Source organism: Numida meleagris, chromosome 2 (genome assembly GCF_002078875.1).
Source record: "Numida meleagris isolate 19003 breed g44 Domestic line chromosome 2, NumMel1.0, whole genome shotgun sequence".
NCBI classification, from domain to species: domain Eukaryota; kingdom Metazoa; phylum Chordata; class Aves; order Galliformes; family Numididae; genus Numida; species Numida meleagris.
Window position 1 is genome coordinate 51,571,276 of NC_034410.1, and position 13,414 is coordinate 51,584,689.

At 40.7% G+C, this 13,414-nt stretch overlaps 1 protein-coding gene across 4 annotated transcripts in view; it reads left to right on the forward strand.

Moving 5' to 3' along the window:
* Positions 1 to 13,414, forward strand: part of HECW1 (HECT, C2 and WW domain containing E3 ubiquitin protein ligase 1) — a 269,154-nt gene that overhangs the window by 132,104 nt on the left and 123,636 nt on the right. For all 4 annotated transcript variants that reach the window (XM_021387592.1, XM_021387591.1, XM_021387593.1 and 1 more), the window contains one exon: positions 6,705 to 6,799. In XM_021387592.1, coding sequence (XP_021243267.1) covers positions 6,705 to 6,799 — 95 coding nt within the window. The remainder of the gene's footprint in view (positions 1 to 6,704; positions 6,800 to 13,414) is intronic.

The window sequence follows — 13,414 nt, forward strand, 5'->3', positions numbered from 1 at the left end:
TGCACTAGATCTTGTGATAGGCAACCCTGCATGTGGCAGGGGGATTGGAACTTGATCCTTGAGGTCCCTTTCAACCCCAGCCATTCTATGATTCTGTGATTCATATGTTTAGGCCCTGCTGGATTTAAAACTGTTGGTGTCTTTAGACACCAAACACTGAGGGACTTTACAGAATCCCGTAGGAGGCTGTGTTACTGACCACCTACTATGAGCAGATGCAGTTTCTAGCGTAAGGAAATAGAAGCAGAACAGCCTGAAGGCTGTAGTATCACCGTCACATTTCAGACAGGCAGTTCCTGAAACAGGCAGATTTTCTGATACAGGATGAGGAATAAGCAGTTGTGGAAGCAAATTTCCCAAGCAAGTTGTTTGCATGTAACAACAGGCACATATGGCAGAAATAAGCAGTACCAAGTGTTGATGCTGCAAGTACAAAGGACATGCTCTTGTGCTCTAGGTTTCAGGTAGCTACTGATGCACCTCTAATGGCTGTTTTGACTTCCCATTGTAATTCCTTCTGCTTTTTTCCAAATGCCACTCCCAGCTTCCCTATTGCATTTAGTCCCAGTTCTTCAGAGACTCCCTGACCCTCATTCTTTCTCTACTTTGGAGACTGCTGCAACCACTGTAATGAAATATAATATAATGACATTATAAATAATGTCTCTGAGTGATCTGATCCTTGCACAGCATCAGCCATTTATTTACTTGACTTGTGGATCTTTTTGGAGGAAAACTTTATGACTCGTAACTTAATTGCTTCCCTCTCTGATGCGATTTGCTCAGTTCCCGTGCACATACCACAGGCAGCTACCTCTTCATTGTTGAATTTTAACACCTCTCATTTTTTATTCACAAAGTTTGCCCAAAAGAGCAACAACAGCTCTTTTAGTAATAGGTGAAACTGATCATAAAAGACACAAAATTTTGAAGACTGACATTGCTTCCCTGACAGATGTGCTCAGAAATGCTTAGCTAATGCCAACAAAAAGAGCCATGGGAGGAAATTGCAAGCAGATTGTGGAAATGCCTCACACACACACACTCCTATCAAACACCATCAGATAAAGCATGTTGAGGCCTCCTGCCTCCCCAAAGAATAGTATTCAGATTTTCCTCAAAACAACAATTAGGATGTGGGGGAGTTTCTGGATGGGTTTTTTGGGTATTTTGGAGGTGTTTTTTTTTTTTTTTTTCATGCTGGCAGTGCTTCTTATTATATTTGTGAGACTTAAGTCAATATTTACTGCAAGCTAAGCATTAGTGGGGAACAGAGGGTTATAAAAGCGCATTAATTTTTGAAAAACAGAAGAGATTTAGAGGAATTTTGAGAACTGTAAAAAAATGAAGGAATTGAACTGCTTTAATGCATATCACATGAACCAACAGGAATGATAACACTGACAAGAAACAAGAATTAGTGGATAATGGGCACTAGGACACCTGTTAGAAGCCTTCAGCCTTCAGTATCTCCATCTACAGTTCATTAGGAGCCCCTACTAGGTCTTATCTCCTCTCACTTCGGTTTAATAGCAAGTACAGTGTTTCCAACTGCTGGATGATATTGGAAGCAGCATAGAATATTGCTAGGAAGAGTAATGTTCAGCTGGTAATTAATTTTGTGGTTAATTCACAAAACTGTTCTGATAACTGAGATAACTGAGGCCTTTAGTAGAGAAGTAATTTTCCATGCACTGGATATTTTTCCTGAGAGAGGTGAATCTCCATGGCAGAGGAGTCCTCTGGCACAACTCAGACTAGTCAAAGTTGTGCTGTGAACAAGGAGCAATCTCTGTAATGTCTGTAGCTAGGGTATGTCCTGGCTCCCTGACATGTCCCCAGTATCACCCACCTGTGGAAGGATGTTGCCTCTAGAGTGCAGTGCAAGGGGGGAATCAGAACCTCATCTTCTGTCTGGCTCGTGTCTCTGTCTTGGTGGCCTTGATTTTGGGCAGCTGTGTTTTCTGCACCCATGAGAGTTACATGTGGATCTAAGCATACAGCTGGGGACTGTTTTATTTATGTAATGGAGATACCAAGTCTGGTGTAGGGCGTACCTTATTGTTTTGTTCTTGGCAAGTAGTTTGGTAATTGCAATGGGCATAAGTATTTATGAGCATCTTTAAATATCTCATCAGCTGGAAGTTTTGCCTATCTAAATGCCACTTATGCTAGCTGAAAGAGAATCTAACTTCATTACTTCATGACTTTAACATCATAACTTCATTACCTGATCCAATGAGCTACTATTCATAATTACTGATAAGAAAATAACAATGGCACATCTTGATTTATACTGGGATTAACTGGACAACACCATTGCATCATGCAGTATAGCTAGAACAACAGGACAGAGTTAAATGGTTGTCTTTATTGCAGAACAGGCTAATCTACAAGACTACAATGCAAACAGCCTTACATTTGCTTATTATGTTCTAATGCCAGCTGGATAATATTCAGGTTAATTTATATCACTGCCTTGCCTATATTTCAGATGCTTTCTGTTCATATTCAGGGCTGCCAAGCCAGTGAATGTTTGTGTGTATTTTGCAAATGTATCCTTCAGAGGTGATTCAGAGGTACAAGAATAATCTTCAGATGGATTAAAATGTTAGGACACCATTGAAGTGAAAATGAAGGCACCAACCACATTATTTGGAAAAAATGGCTCCTGGCCAAAAAAAACCCCAAAAAGTTAAGGTGACATTTTTGCACATAACAATGCCATACATAATTTTGCAAGATTTACTTGTTAAAATTTTATCCAGAAGCCTAAAATAATAGTTTGGAATGCAGTAAGAATAGCCATTTTTGCAATATTTTCAATTTGAATTAGATCTGGGAAAAATTACAAAAAAAAATATGAAGAAAGAAAACATTGTTCCCTTGATGTTTCCAGAGCACTTTCTCAAGCTTAGGTGATTCCCGTAAGATTTTCTTTCAAGCTGGCCCTTGTCACAATTGTTAACCACTATGGCAATTGTTGCCTGATGAATAACTCCTCCTCTGCTGCCATTTTGAATTGGATGTGACACTTGCATCTCGCTAGGTTGCTTTCTTTTTAGTTTGTAGCTGGACTTGGATGAATTGATGGAAAATTAAATTATAAATTGTAATTGTGTGAAACTCAGAAGAAAGGAGCCTTCAATGCACACACAGGTTCTTTCTAAATGCATATTCAATTATCTTAGTAAACCTTTGTCCTTGAAAGTAATATTAATATCCAGAATACCTACAGAAAGATATATTCTTTCCTTCTGCTCTGACTTTGTAGTACTTTTAGTTTAATTATATAGGTAATTTTAAACCCTAGTGTCCCAATGTACGTGGTAACTGATTTCCTACTTGTCAGACTATGGCGAGACTTCTTGCTGTGAGGTCTGAATATTTTCCTAAAAACTACTACCAAAAGTTACATTTTATTAACTACATGAGTTAATTAAAAAAAAAAAAATTCTCTGTATTTTAGTTCTCATTGTTCCACACAAGCTGTAGCTAAAAATCTCCAGGGGAGAGGAAAATTAAGATTTGAATAATTGGTGAGAACTGTGTATTTTAGCTATTGTGTTATCATCAACTTTCACTGTCTGCTCAGTGAATAAATGGTTTAGCTGCTGAGCTGTTAAATATCCCGTAGAGAAAATTACAACTTGAAAGTTCAATCTAGACTTGCAGTTTTTCAGTTCTACCAGCTCATCTAGCTTTTTTGCTGCAAATGGAAACAACTGTTGCTCCTGGGTGTAACCAAGGTGTCACTTGCTCAGCCCTGCTATAAGCTGCACTTCTGGTTCTGTAAACAGGGGTCATGGATGCTACCAGGGGGTCTTTATCCATCAAAGCTGCAAAAACTATCCAGTTAAAGATATTGCTCCCCTGGGTGCAGCTGTGCATGTGGTCACCTGAAGTGGTCCTCTAGAATTTGCAGAATTTCATTCAGGTTGTGGTCAAACCCCAGGATGGGCCATGGATCCCTGTCTGGAGATGCTGTGGGGCTCTGCAGCCTGTTCTGCTTTTTTGTGAAGCACTGCAAAATAAATAGGTTGAATGTTCGCGTCTGTCTGTAGTGGGAGATGCGTGTATGAATTCACTGGGGGAGCAGAAATGTATGTCTTGTTGTCCTGTGCTGTGGGTTTGGAGAATGCAGTGGCAAATTCACTGTACTGACTCTCTGGTTGAATCATAGAAGTTGGAAGGGACGTCTGGAAATCATCTAGTCCAACTCCCCTACTAAAGTGACTTCCCTGCAGTAGGTTGCACAGGAAAGTGTCCGCATGGGTTTTGACTGTTTCCAGAGAAGGAGACTCCATAGCTTCTCTGGGCAGTTCTAGTGCTCTGTCCGTCTCACAGTAAAGAATTTTTTCCTCATGTTTGTATGTAACTTCCTATGTTCCAGTCTATGCCTGTTGCCCCTTGTTCTGTCACTGGGCACCACTGAAAAGAGCCTGACCCCATCCTCTTGGCATCCACCCTTTAGGTATTTATAAGCATTAATGTGATGTACCTCAGTCCTCTCCAGGCTGGACAGTCAGCCTGTCCTCTTAAGGAACATGTTCCATGCCCCTAATCACAGTTCTTTTTTGGATCTACCTAATAGCAGTTACAGCAATGTAATCTATGGCCAGGGTCCCAGCTCTTCAACTTGCGTAATCTTTTCTCACACCGATGTGATTTGTCCATTAAAACATTGGCATTCCTTTATTATTTTCTTATGTAGAGACCATAATTACAATGAGCTTTGTTGGCGTTCTGCAGACAGTTGTGTCCAGGAGAACCTGGTTATGAAAAGCACCTTCAGATGCATAAAGGTGACTGCGAAGATGATCACAGGGCTGGAGCACCTCTCCTACAAAGAAAGGCTGAGGGAGCTGGGCTTGTTCAGCATGGAGAAGGGAAGGCTCCTGGGAGACTTCACTGCAGCCTTCCAGTACTTAAAGGGAACTTTAAAGCAGGATGGAGATAGACTTTTTACATGGGCAGATAGTAATAAGACAATAGAGGGGAGATTTGGATTAGATTTAGGGGAAAATTTTTTACTGTGAGGGTACTCAGGCACAGGTAGTTGGCAACCTTGCCCATGGCAGGGAGGTTGGAGCTGGATAGTCCGTAAGATCCCTTCCAACCCAAGCTATTCTGTGATTCTTTGCATTGTGCAGCTGCTGAAGGTTTCCATTTTCTCCCTGTTCAAACTGCAAGATGTTAACGCTGCTCTCATTTAAACAGGCATCTTTCAGATGCCGCACTCATATTTGTTACATATCTGCTGTGTTCTGATTGTCTATGGTGTCATGGTTTTATGATTTTCGGTTATTGGTATTCCACATCATAACATCATGTAGTGTATGTACCTGGTTCTCAGAAGAGAAGGACTACTACATTCCCCAGGGTACTTTGCTCCTCTGTTTCCATTTCCGGCCAGAGGGAAAAGATAAAAACTTGCAGATCACGAGACCTCGGCCCTTCTCTTTCCGCCCGTCTCTCATCCTGGTAGCACCTCGCTCCCCAGCTGTCTTATCGTCAGTAGTAGAGTAAGGCCTACCTTGATTTTGGACATTCTCTCTCGCTGTATTGGATTTATCAGCTTAAATTGTAATTATATTGTATTATAGTGTGTTGTTTTGCATTCCAATATCTTATTTAGTAAATTAGTTTGTTTCTCCTTAGATTGTTGCTGCTGTTTTTTGCTCTCAGGGCCATTTCCTTACCCTTCTCCCTTTTCCCGGGACGTGGGTCCATGGGTCCCCTGTCCCATTCGTCACGGAACCAGGCCAAACGCCCGTAAACCGTTGACACTATGGATACACAACATCCCAGTTTACATCCTAGTTTGCTCTGAAGGAAAACTCAAGCCTGCAGGCAGGTGGGAAGCCAGGATGTGCTCCAGCAGGTCACTCAGTCCAGAGGAGTTAGGGGGTTGGATTATGGAGAATCCTAGCAAGTGATATTTATCTGTAGTTAGGGTCTAACAGAGAAGCTGGCTGAAAATATCCTTCCTGAACAAGAAGGTGATTTCACTTCTTCTATGCCTTGATACAGTTACTGAAACGGATTTCACTTGATGTATTTATCAGACTATCAGTGTATGTGGCAAAAGCAATGCCATAAGTTCAGGATCATGGTCTTGTTTGTGTTCCTCAACTAATCCACATATTTCTAGGTCAGTGGAAATAGACTAAGGTGAGGTCTTGTGATACTACACTGTTTCTGAAAAATGCTTTTATGTAGTAACTGTCAGAGCAGATAATCTGTGTAGATATATGTCCTTGCTCTATCCAAGACCAAAACAAATAGACTCAGTGAAGCCTGTCAGTGAGCAATTATGCAGTCGTGTTGTCCTAAGAGGTTTCTCACTTCCAGTGCTCCTTTTTGGTGTATCTGAACAGTGAGGATTTCTTTATCCCTACTTTTCTTCTTCCTGGTGTAGCTAAAGGATACTGATTGTGTATTCTGAAGTCTGCCTATCATAACTGGTGCTTAGGTTGAGATTTAAACTGTTTCAAGTCATAGGAATTGAATTGTAAATGTCTCTCTGTTAAAGCAGAAGATCGGAATCAGGAGGTACTCTGTTGTGCCTACCTAAGAAGAACCAATTACAATTCAGCTACTTGCCAGCCTTTTGAGTGAACCTTGTTATGCCTATCTGCTGCAACCAATTGTACAACTTCTCCCTGGCAATTCTTTTAATTCAAAATAATTATCTTTTTCAGCTGAAACAAAGATCTGCTTCAAATACTATCATGGTGTGAGTGGGGCACTACGAGCCACAACTCCAAGCGTCACGGTGAAAAACAACGCAGCTCCCGTAAGTTGTGCTAACCTTTTATTTTTTTCTGTTTATCTTCCCTACTGTCACTGTTCTGTGACTTGCTTTCCTTGCCATCTTTGTGTAATAATATATGAAAATAAAACAGAATATTTGCTTCTTAAGTGCACTGTGAAACAGAGGGATGAGTATTCTTTCAGTTTAGATGTGTATTTAAAAGCCAAAAGAACTTAGACTCTGCTCTCAATCTGTCACAGATAACCTCTGTGATCTGGGGTCAGTCCCATGTCCTAGCTGTATCCCTTTTTGTTATCTTCCGTCTGCTGAGTGTTGTGAGACTTGATCAAAACCTCTGAAGGATTAGGGATCCTTAGATTGTAAGTACAATAAATGCCAACAAAAGAAGAGCAATTTTCTTAGGTGTATTTCACAAAACCATGACGTGAACGTTTTCATGGCGCTGTCTCTGAGCCAGCATCAGTGACAAGAAGTGGGCATTCAGGCCCTGATCTGTTGAAGCACTGAAGATCATTTTTTACAGATTGAGGCTTCATTGAGAGCAATTTTGATTTGCTAGAGCTTAGCAAAGTTCTGTAGCTCACATGGCTCTAAGAAGCTACATACCTTGTCTGGTTTTTGAAAATTTAGTCACCTTGAGAGTTAGCATTTTTTAGAAGAGAAACTTGCTGAACTCCAGAGATTAGATAATTGTTGACAGACTTTCACTGTCTGCCAGACTCGTCTTGGCAGAGACCTGACTGAGCTAAGGAATTTTAGTCCAAACAGCATTAGAGAAGGATGAGTTTTGATGTTGTTTACTCTGGAAGCTGAGTTCAGGAAAGGTCAATCTTACACTTGATTGTACGTAAGTTCCAGTGAACATCCCTGAAGCTTAAATTTTAAAAGTTTAGGGGGTGTTTTTTGTTGTTGTTGGTTGGTTGGTGTTGATTTGTTTGGTGTTGGGTTGTGGGGTTTTTTTTAATGGTCCCAAGCTGATAACTCTAGAAAGGCTGAAAAGTCATATGTGCTATATGTTGTCTGTTTGAATGCATCTGGGTCAGGAAGGATTACATTTTTTCTCTCTCGATGCATGTAGAGACTTTCTGTTGTTTATCTTCTTTTGATGCAAACAACAGCTGGAAACTGGATGCTGGGCAAGGGTTGATGGGTCTGGTAGGAATGAAAGGCATTCATGTATTGGTACACCTTTCTTGCATGCTCAGAATGAGTCTATTCACCACTTCTGGATCCTGGAGAATTCCCTTCAGTTGTCTTCAGAGGAACATCATGACATCCCCTTGGATATCTTGATTTTGTGGGATGTTGAAAAGTACTTTATAGTTTGTAGCATGCAGTGTTTTATTGACTCAGGTCTTGCCATTTATTTCCTGATTGCCATCAGTTTATGGGGGACCATCTATGTCATTGATTCAGTCCTAGTCTTCTCTGAAACCCAGCCAGTCAATCAAGGCAGTAAATACCAGTGGGTTGGGAGATTAGGATATTTATTTTTCATTATTCACATCTGTTTCTCAGACCTGAGTTTGAACCATGTAAGTAAATTTGTCAGGTTTAGTGTGGAAGAGTTAATGTTTCATTATTAACTATTGGCAGTATGTTCATAGAAGAATGTCAGAGGACCTGCACTTTGTGATAAGCAGATGCGTAATCTCCCCAGCTTCTTCAGTTGAAGTCTTTGCACGTATATGTGAAATAAAATGAAACAGCCATTCACTTTCAGCTGAAGAGGGCTTGTGTTAAAAAGAAAGTCAGTGTTTAGTAAAATCTTCACAGAGATCAAATGAGAAGAAGAAACACCTGTTATGATCTTCAGCTAAGTATGCTGTATATGACTGAAAAAACAAAATACAGTGCTAAGTAGTATCACATAAATGTTCTATGTGAGGGTCAAACCATTGTTCTTGGGAGTGGCATTCTCTGATTTTTCTTGCCTTTCTGGGTTGCAGGCTAGTCTGTCTTTGCCAGTTCTCTTTGCACATCAGAGAGGCCAGCAGTGTTGTAGATGCATCATTGGTTTATCTGTTGTTTTCTGTTCATTGTTTGCTGTATTACATAAATATTTGGTGCATTGTAAGGCAAATACTAAACAGTGAAAACAAAAAGAACAAAGGAATAGCAACCAAGATTATGCAATATTAACCTGGGTGACCCTGCTCTATGAGCACAAGAGAAAAATACAAGCCATAGATGTGAAAAGCCTTCTATGACTGTAGAGAAAAATAATGGGCTGATTCTTGCATGTGTGAAGGCTTTCATTTAAGTATGATCCTTCAGACTCTGGTCCCAGCTGACACCATCAGATGACTTTCCTCGTCTGGCTCTCTGCAGTGCATGTGCAACCCTTGTTACTGTAGTATTTGAATGTTTCACAGCATCCTGCACCATTGGAAAATGCTGTTATCCTAACTGAATAGATGAGGAAAAGAAGGGATTTGCTCATCCCTACCCTTTTTCTGGGCTCTCATGTGCCTCTGCACTGGCTGCTACTGGGGCTGAGATACTGGTCATTATCTTTAGAAGTGCAAACACATACAGACACTCACTTTTGACTATGATTTCGCTAATAGCAAAGATTAAAGAAATCACAAAATAACCTGCTCTATCTGTTTTAAAACATATTTTTTCCAAATAGTGGCTTGGGAAAATGATCAGAAAGTTCTTTCCCTAAAGAAGCAGCAGCTCCTCTGTTTTGTACTTTGCTGTGCTCATTCATCACCAGCTAGAGAGTAAATGCACAACTTTCCTTATCCCTGTCACTGAGTCCCTCCCCATCCCTTTGCAGTCACTCCTCAGGAAAGTATTCTGAGGGGCAGCCCATTCTCTTCTTTCTGTTTCTTGAATTGATAAGCTGAGCAGAGCTGAGCAGAGAGGTGATAGACTGCTTTGTTTCTCCTGTTCCTCAGTGTGATCAGTTAAGGGCTGACAGCCTAGTGCCATGCACTTAGCTTGTCTGAGGGCCTGAGGCTCCTTACCCTAGTGAGATCTGACATTCTGGGCCCTCCATGATCAAACTGGATGCATCACATCCCTCAGTTGTTTTCATTGCTCCAGTGATTCTGAGCACTGCCTTGGGGTCCCACGCATGGCATTTCTCACAGCACCAACTGAAGCTCTGCTCCTCAAGCTGGCATGGCCTGGCTGCAGAGCAGGGGCTCTTCAGATCCTGGAGCAGGTTCTTACACATATTTTCAGCTCAAAGAAAGAATCTTCTGGTCTAAGCCTCGAAACTTACCCTCTGCAATCAGTGGGAGTTTTAGTGGTGTTTTGTCAGAAATAATAGCTTTGCAGGGAGAAGATCTCAGTAGAGATTCTTCTGTGAGTGTAGGCGCTGAAGGTTTTTTTAAAGCTTATTGCATAGAAGGAGGGAAGTTTTACCAATGTAGTAGTGGCATCACAAATTCACCCTGAAACTTAGGCTTTCACTATAGAGACAGAGCGAACCAGGCTTTGTATGCTTGACAGAAACAAACCTCATTTGGCATAGCTTGGGAAAAAATCAGGAGCAGGTGTCCTGAGGGAAGCAGCATGTGGGAACAGGTGACCTTCTGGGGACAGCACTTTCCTTGCTAGTTCAGACTCACCTGCATCTGAAGCCACCCAGGCAGGTTCTGTTTGAGGCTGCAGGTGCAAGGCACCTGCCATGATTTGGGCAGCAGCTGGCAGGGTGGCTGCTGGGTGTGTGTCCAGTCCTGCCTGCAAGCCTTGCAGGCACAACAACCAGCAGGATCCTAACACTATGATTTAAAAGCATTGTCACAACCATAAAAAAAACCCACACTATCTGCCTGTCTGTGCTTTGTTGCAACTGAAAAGACAAAAGAAGTTGGGAACAGTCGTGCTGGGGGCTGGAAGTGATTGCCATTCTAGTTCGTACACTGCTGAGGCAATATTTAACAGTTAGAAGGAAACTTGCTTCCAAAGCGGAAAAAAAAGTTGCTGTTAGTTGGATATCTTTGTGTAGCACCAGTGGTGCTTTAGGCTGCGTAGCATCTCACCTTTCTTACGTTATGGATGTTCTGCTCCATTTGAATTTATCTCCTTACACTCTAACCCAGTTATTAGAGCTGCTTGCCTGCTGATTAGGATGCCCTGCAGTTCATTTGTCAGTGAAAAGTCCTGTCACATTTTATCAGTTATGAATCATCAAGCTTAAATATCTGGGAACCGAGAGCTGTATGCTTTGACCAATTCTGATGTGGTGAAAGCTAAATGTGAATTTAGGACAATGTAGAGGCCTGGGGGTGATAGCAGTAAATGGAGCACCTGCAATCCTGGCAGAAACCTGGACGAGTGACATCCATAAAGCAGGTTTGTACATGGTAGTTTGTACTTGTAAGGCGTGAGCATTACTGTGGTATGGGTGAGCCAAACAGCTTCCTCAGTGGAAAAGAGCACTGTTACAGCATCTGGAACATTCCTGTATTTGCTACTCTTCTGTTACTTTCAGTGTCACCTTTAATTCATCTTTACATCAGATATTGTTGTAGAAAAACAATACAAGTTACAGCAATTAAATGTAACAATAGGAAAGATGCATCTTTCTGGGGGGGGGAGGGGGGATCTGAAAGTATGAAAATGTTTTAACCTGAGCATGGCTCTTTTGCTGTAAAATAAAGCAGGCATGAGAACAGTGTACTGAATTAAAAGGACAATCTTTTCCCCTAAGAGTTTATCGCCTAAAAGGATAAATTGGAGACATCACAATTAAAAGACAGTAAGTGGAGAATCGATGTTTTAGCCTCAGGACAAATGTCTGCGAAATTGGGAACACTCGCTAGCTGTATTAGATGCAAATAATCACAGTTGATCAAATCTCTGGAGCTTTCATGCCACCATTTTTGTCTCATAGATCATGATGGCACTCATCAAATACACTTAGCATAATGGGGAAAGCTTTGTAAATTGGAGCTAATAATTGGAAGAGACCTTCTCTGTGTTGTATTTGTGTGGAAACACTGCCTCAGCTGGGTTTCCCACAGCAGGAATCATGGCTTGATAAGCTGTTGCCATTTGCTGGTGACTGATTGTTCCTGAGGACTTCCTGCTGTAAATGTTTGCATTATGTGCTGTCATGTCAGAGCATGGGCTGCCAAGGAGTGGTTGTTAATGAAGTGTTCTGCCTTATTTCCATGTATGTGGTACAAACTGAGATTTTATAAGAGTTTGCATATATAAGCAGCCATCTCTCTCTTCTTTCCTGGAGACTGGATTTAAAATCCCAGCTGTGTGTTCTTTACTTCATGCCTTATTCTGTGATAGGTGAGTTTTAAAATCATCCGTGTTTCCGGGGCATCATTACATCTAATAAATCCAACAGATCGATTTTGAGAGTTGGAGAATAGTTATACTTTAAGAAACAGAAGATAAAGAGGTATCAGCAACTTGTAGTGGCTACTGCACTACTGTCCCTGTATACAACTCCCATTTTCATTTCCTGTAAAGGAGATGGAGTCAATCAGGAATGAAAAATTAAAGCCAAAGCAACAGGGGAAATGACTGGAACTGGCAATACTTGCTCAGATGAGTAGAGCAGAGTAGTTTGCAGAAGTGAAAAACAAAGGGCTCTCTGCCAAGGTAGTCTCTTCTCAGTGTAAAAGAGGGTCTAACAGAATATGTATGCTAAGAAACAATTATTGTAAAAGAGTAGATTCTATTAATTCTCGGTGAATAATGCTGAAAAAAGCAGCTGATGCATAAACTGTGGGAAGAAGGTGATCTGTGTATGCTTCTGATCTATTGGAAATATCTGCACATTTTTGTTTTCTTCTGATGTTTTTTTTATTCACAGTATTGGCAATTCTGTCCATGTCCCTCCCACCTTATGTGCTCGTACTTTGTCACAGTAGTAGGCTGACATTAAATATGTAATATAGCATGAGAACATAAGTCTTTGGATTTAAAGAAACTATTAAATTTACTGCAAAACTACTTAAGCAATTTAACAGGAAGCTCTATGTGTCACTGGTTTTCTGTAAGTATACAGAGAGCAACTTGGTCACTTGGATACGCTAGCCATTACATGAGGTATCATTAACAAGTGTTTGGAGAACAGATTTTCCAGGCAGAATTTGAACCCCTTTGCTACAAATAAAAGGGAATTATTTTTAGTGTAAGAGCAACCCTCAACGCATTTCTTACAGCTGAAAAATGTCATGAATTCATTTTTTCACTTCTGTTTTGTTTCGTTTATAAAACCATGGTAGTGCTTAACAGAATATTGCCAAATCAGGCTGTAATGTTCTAGTATACTTAGTCATGTGAGCAGCCTCCTAATAGTTGCACAGTTGAGCCCGTAGTTCAATGTAATTACATTTTTGGTTATGATTTTCTATCTCCTAATTAGCACTGCTTCAAAGGATTTGAAGGTTAATGACATATCCAAATTATTTCTTATTGCCACCTCAGTAACACAGCCACTTTTTCAGAATCCAACTACATAAAGACCATTGTATTTACACTGCAGTTATCCTGACATGGAGCAAGAATAGCATTTATATGAATTAGTGGAGTCAGAAAGCATAAGGATGTAATTGGACTCTAACTGCAGTGTAACTGTAGTCACTGCATTACAAATAATAACATTTTCCTTCCTTTTATTTCCTCCACTCACAGTTTAAATTGGAATGGTTGTCA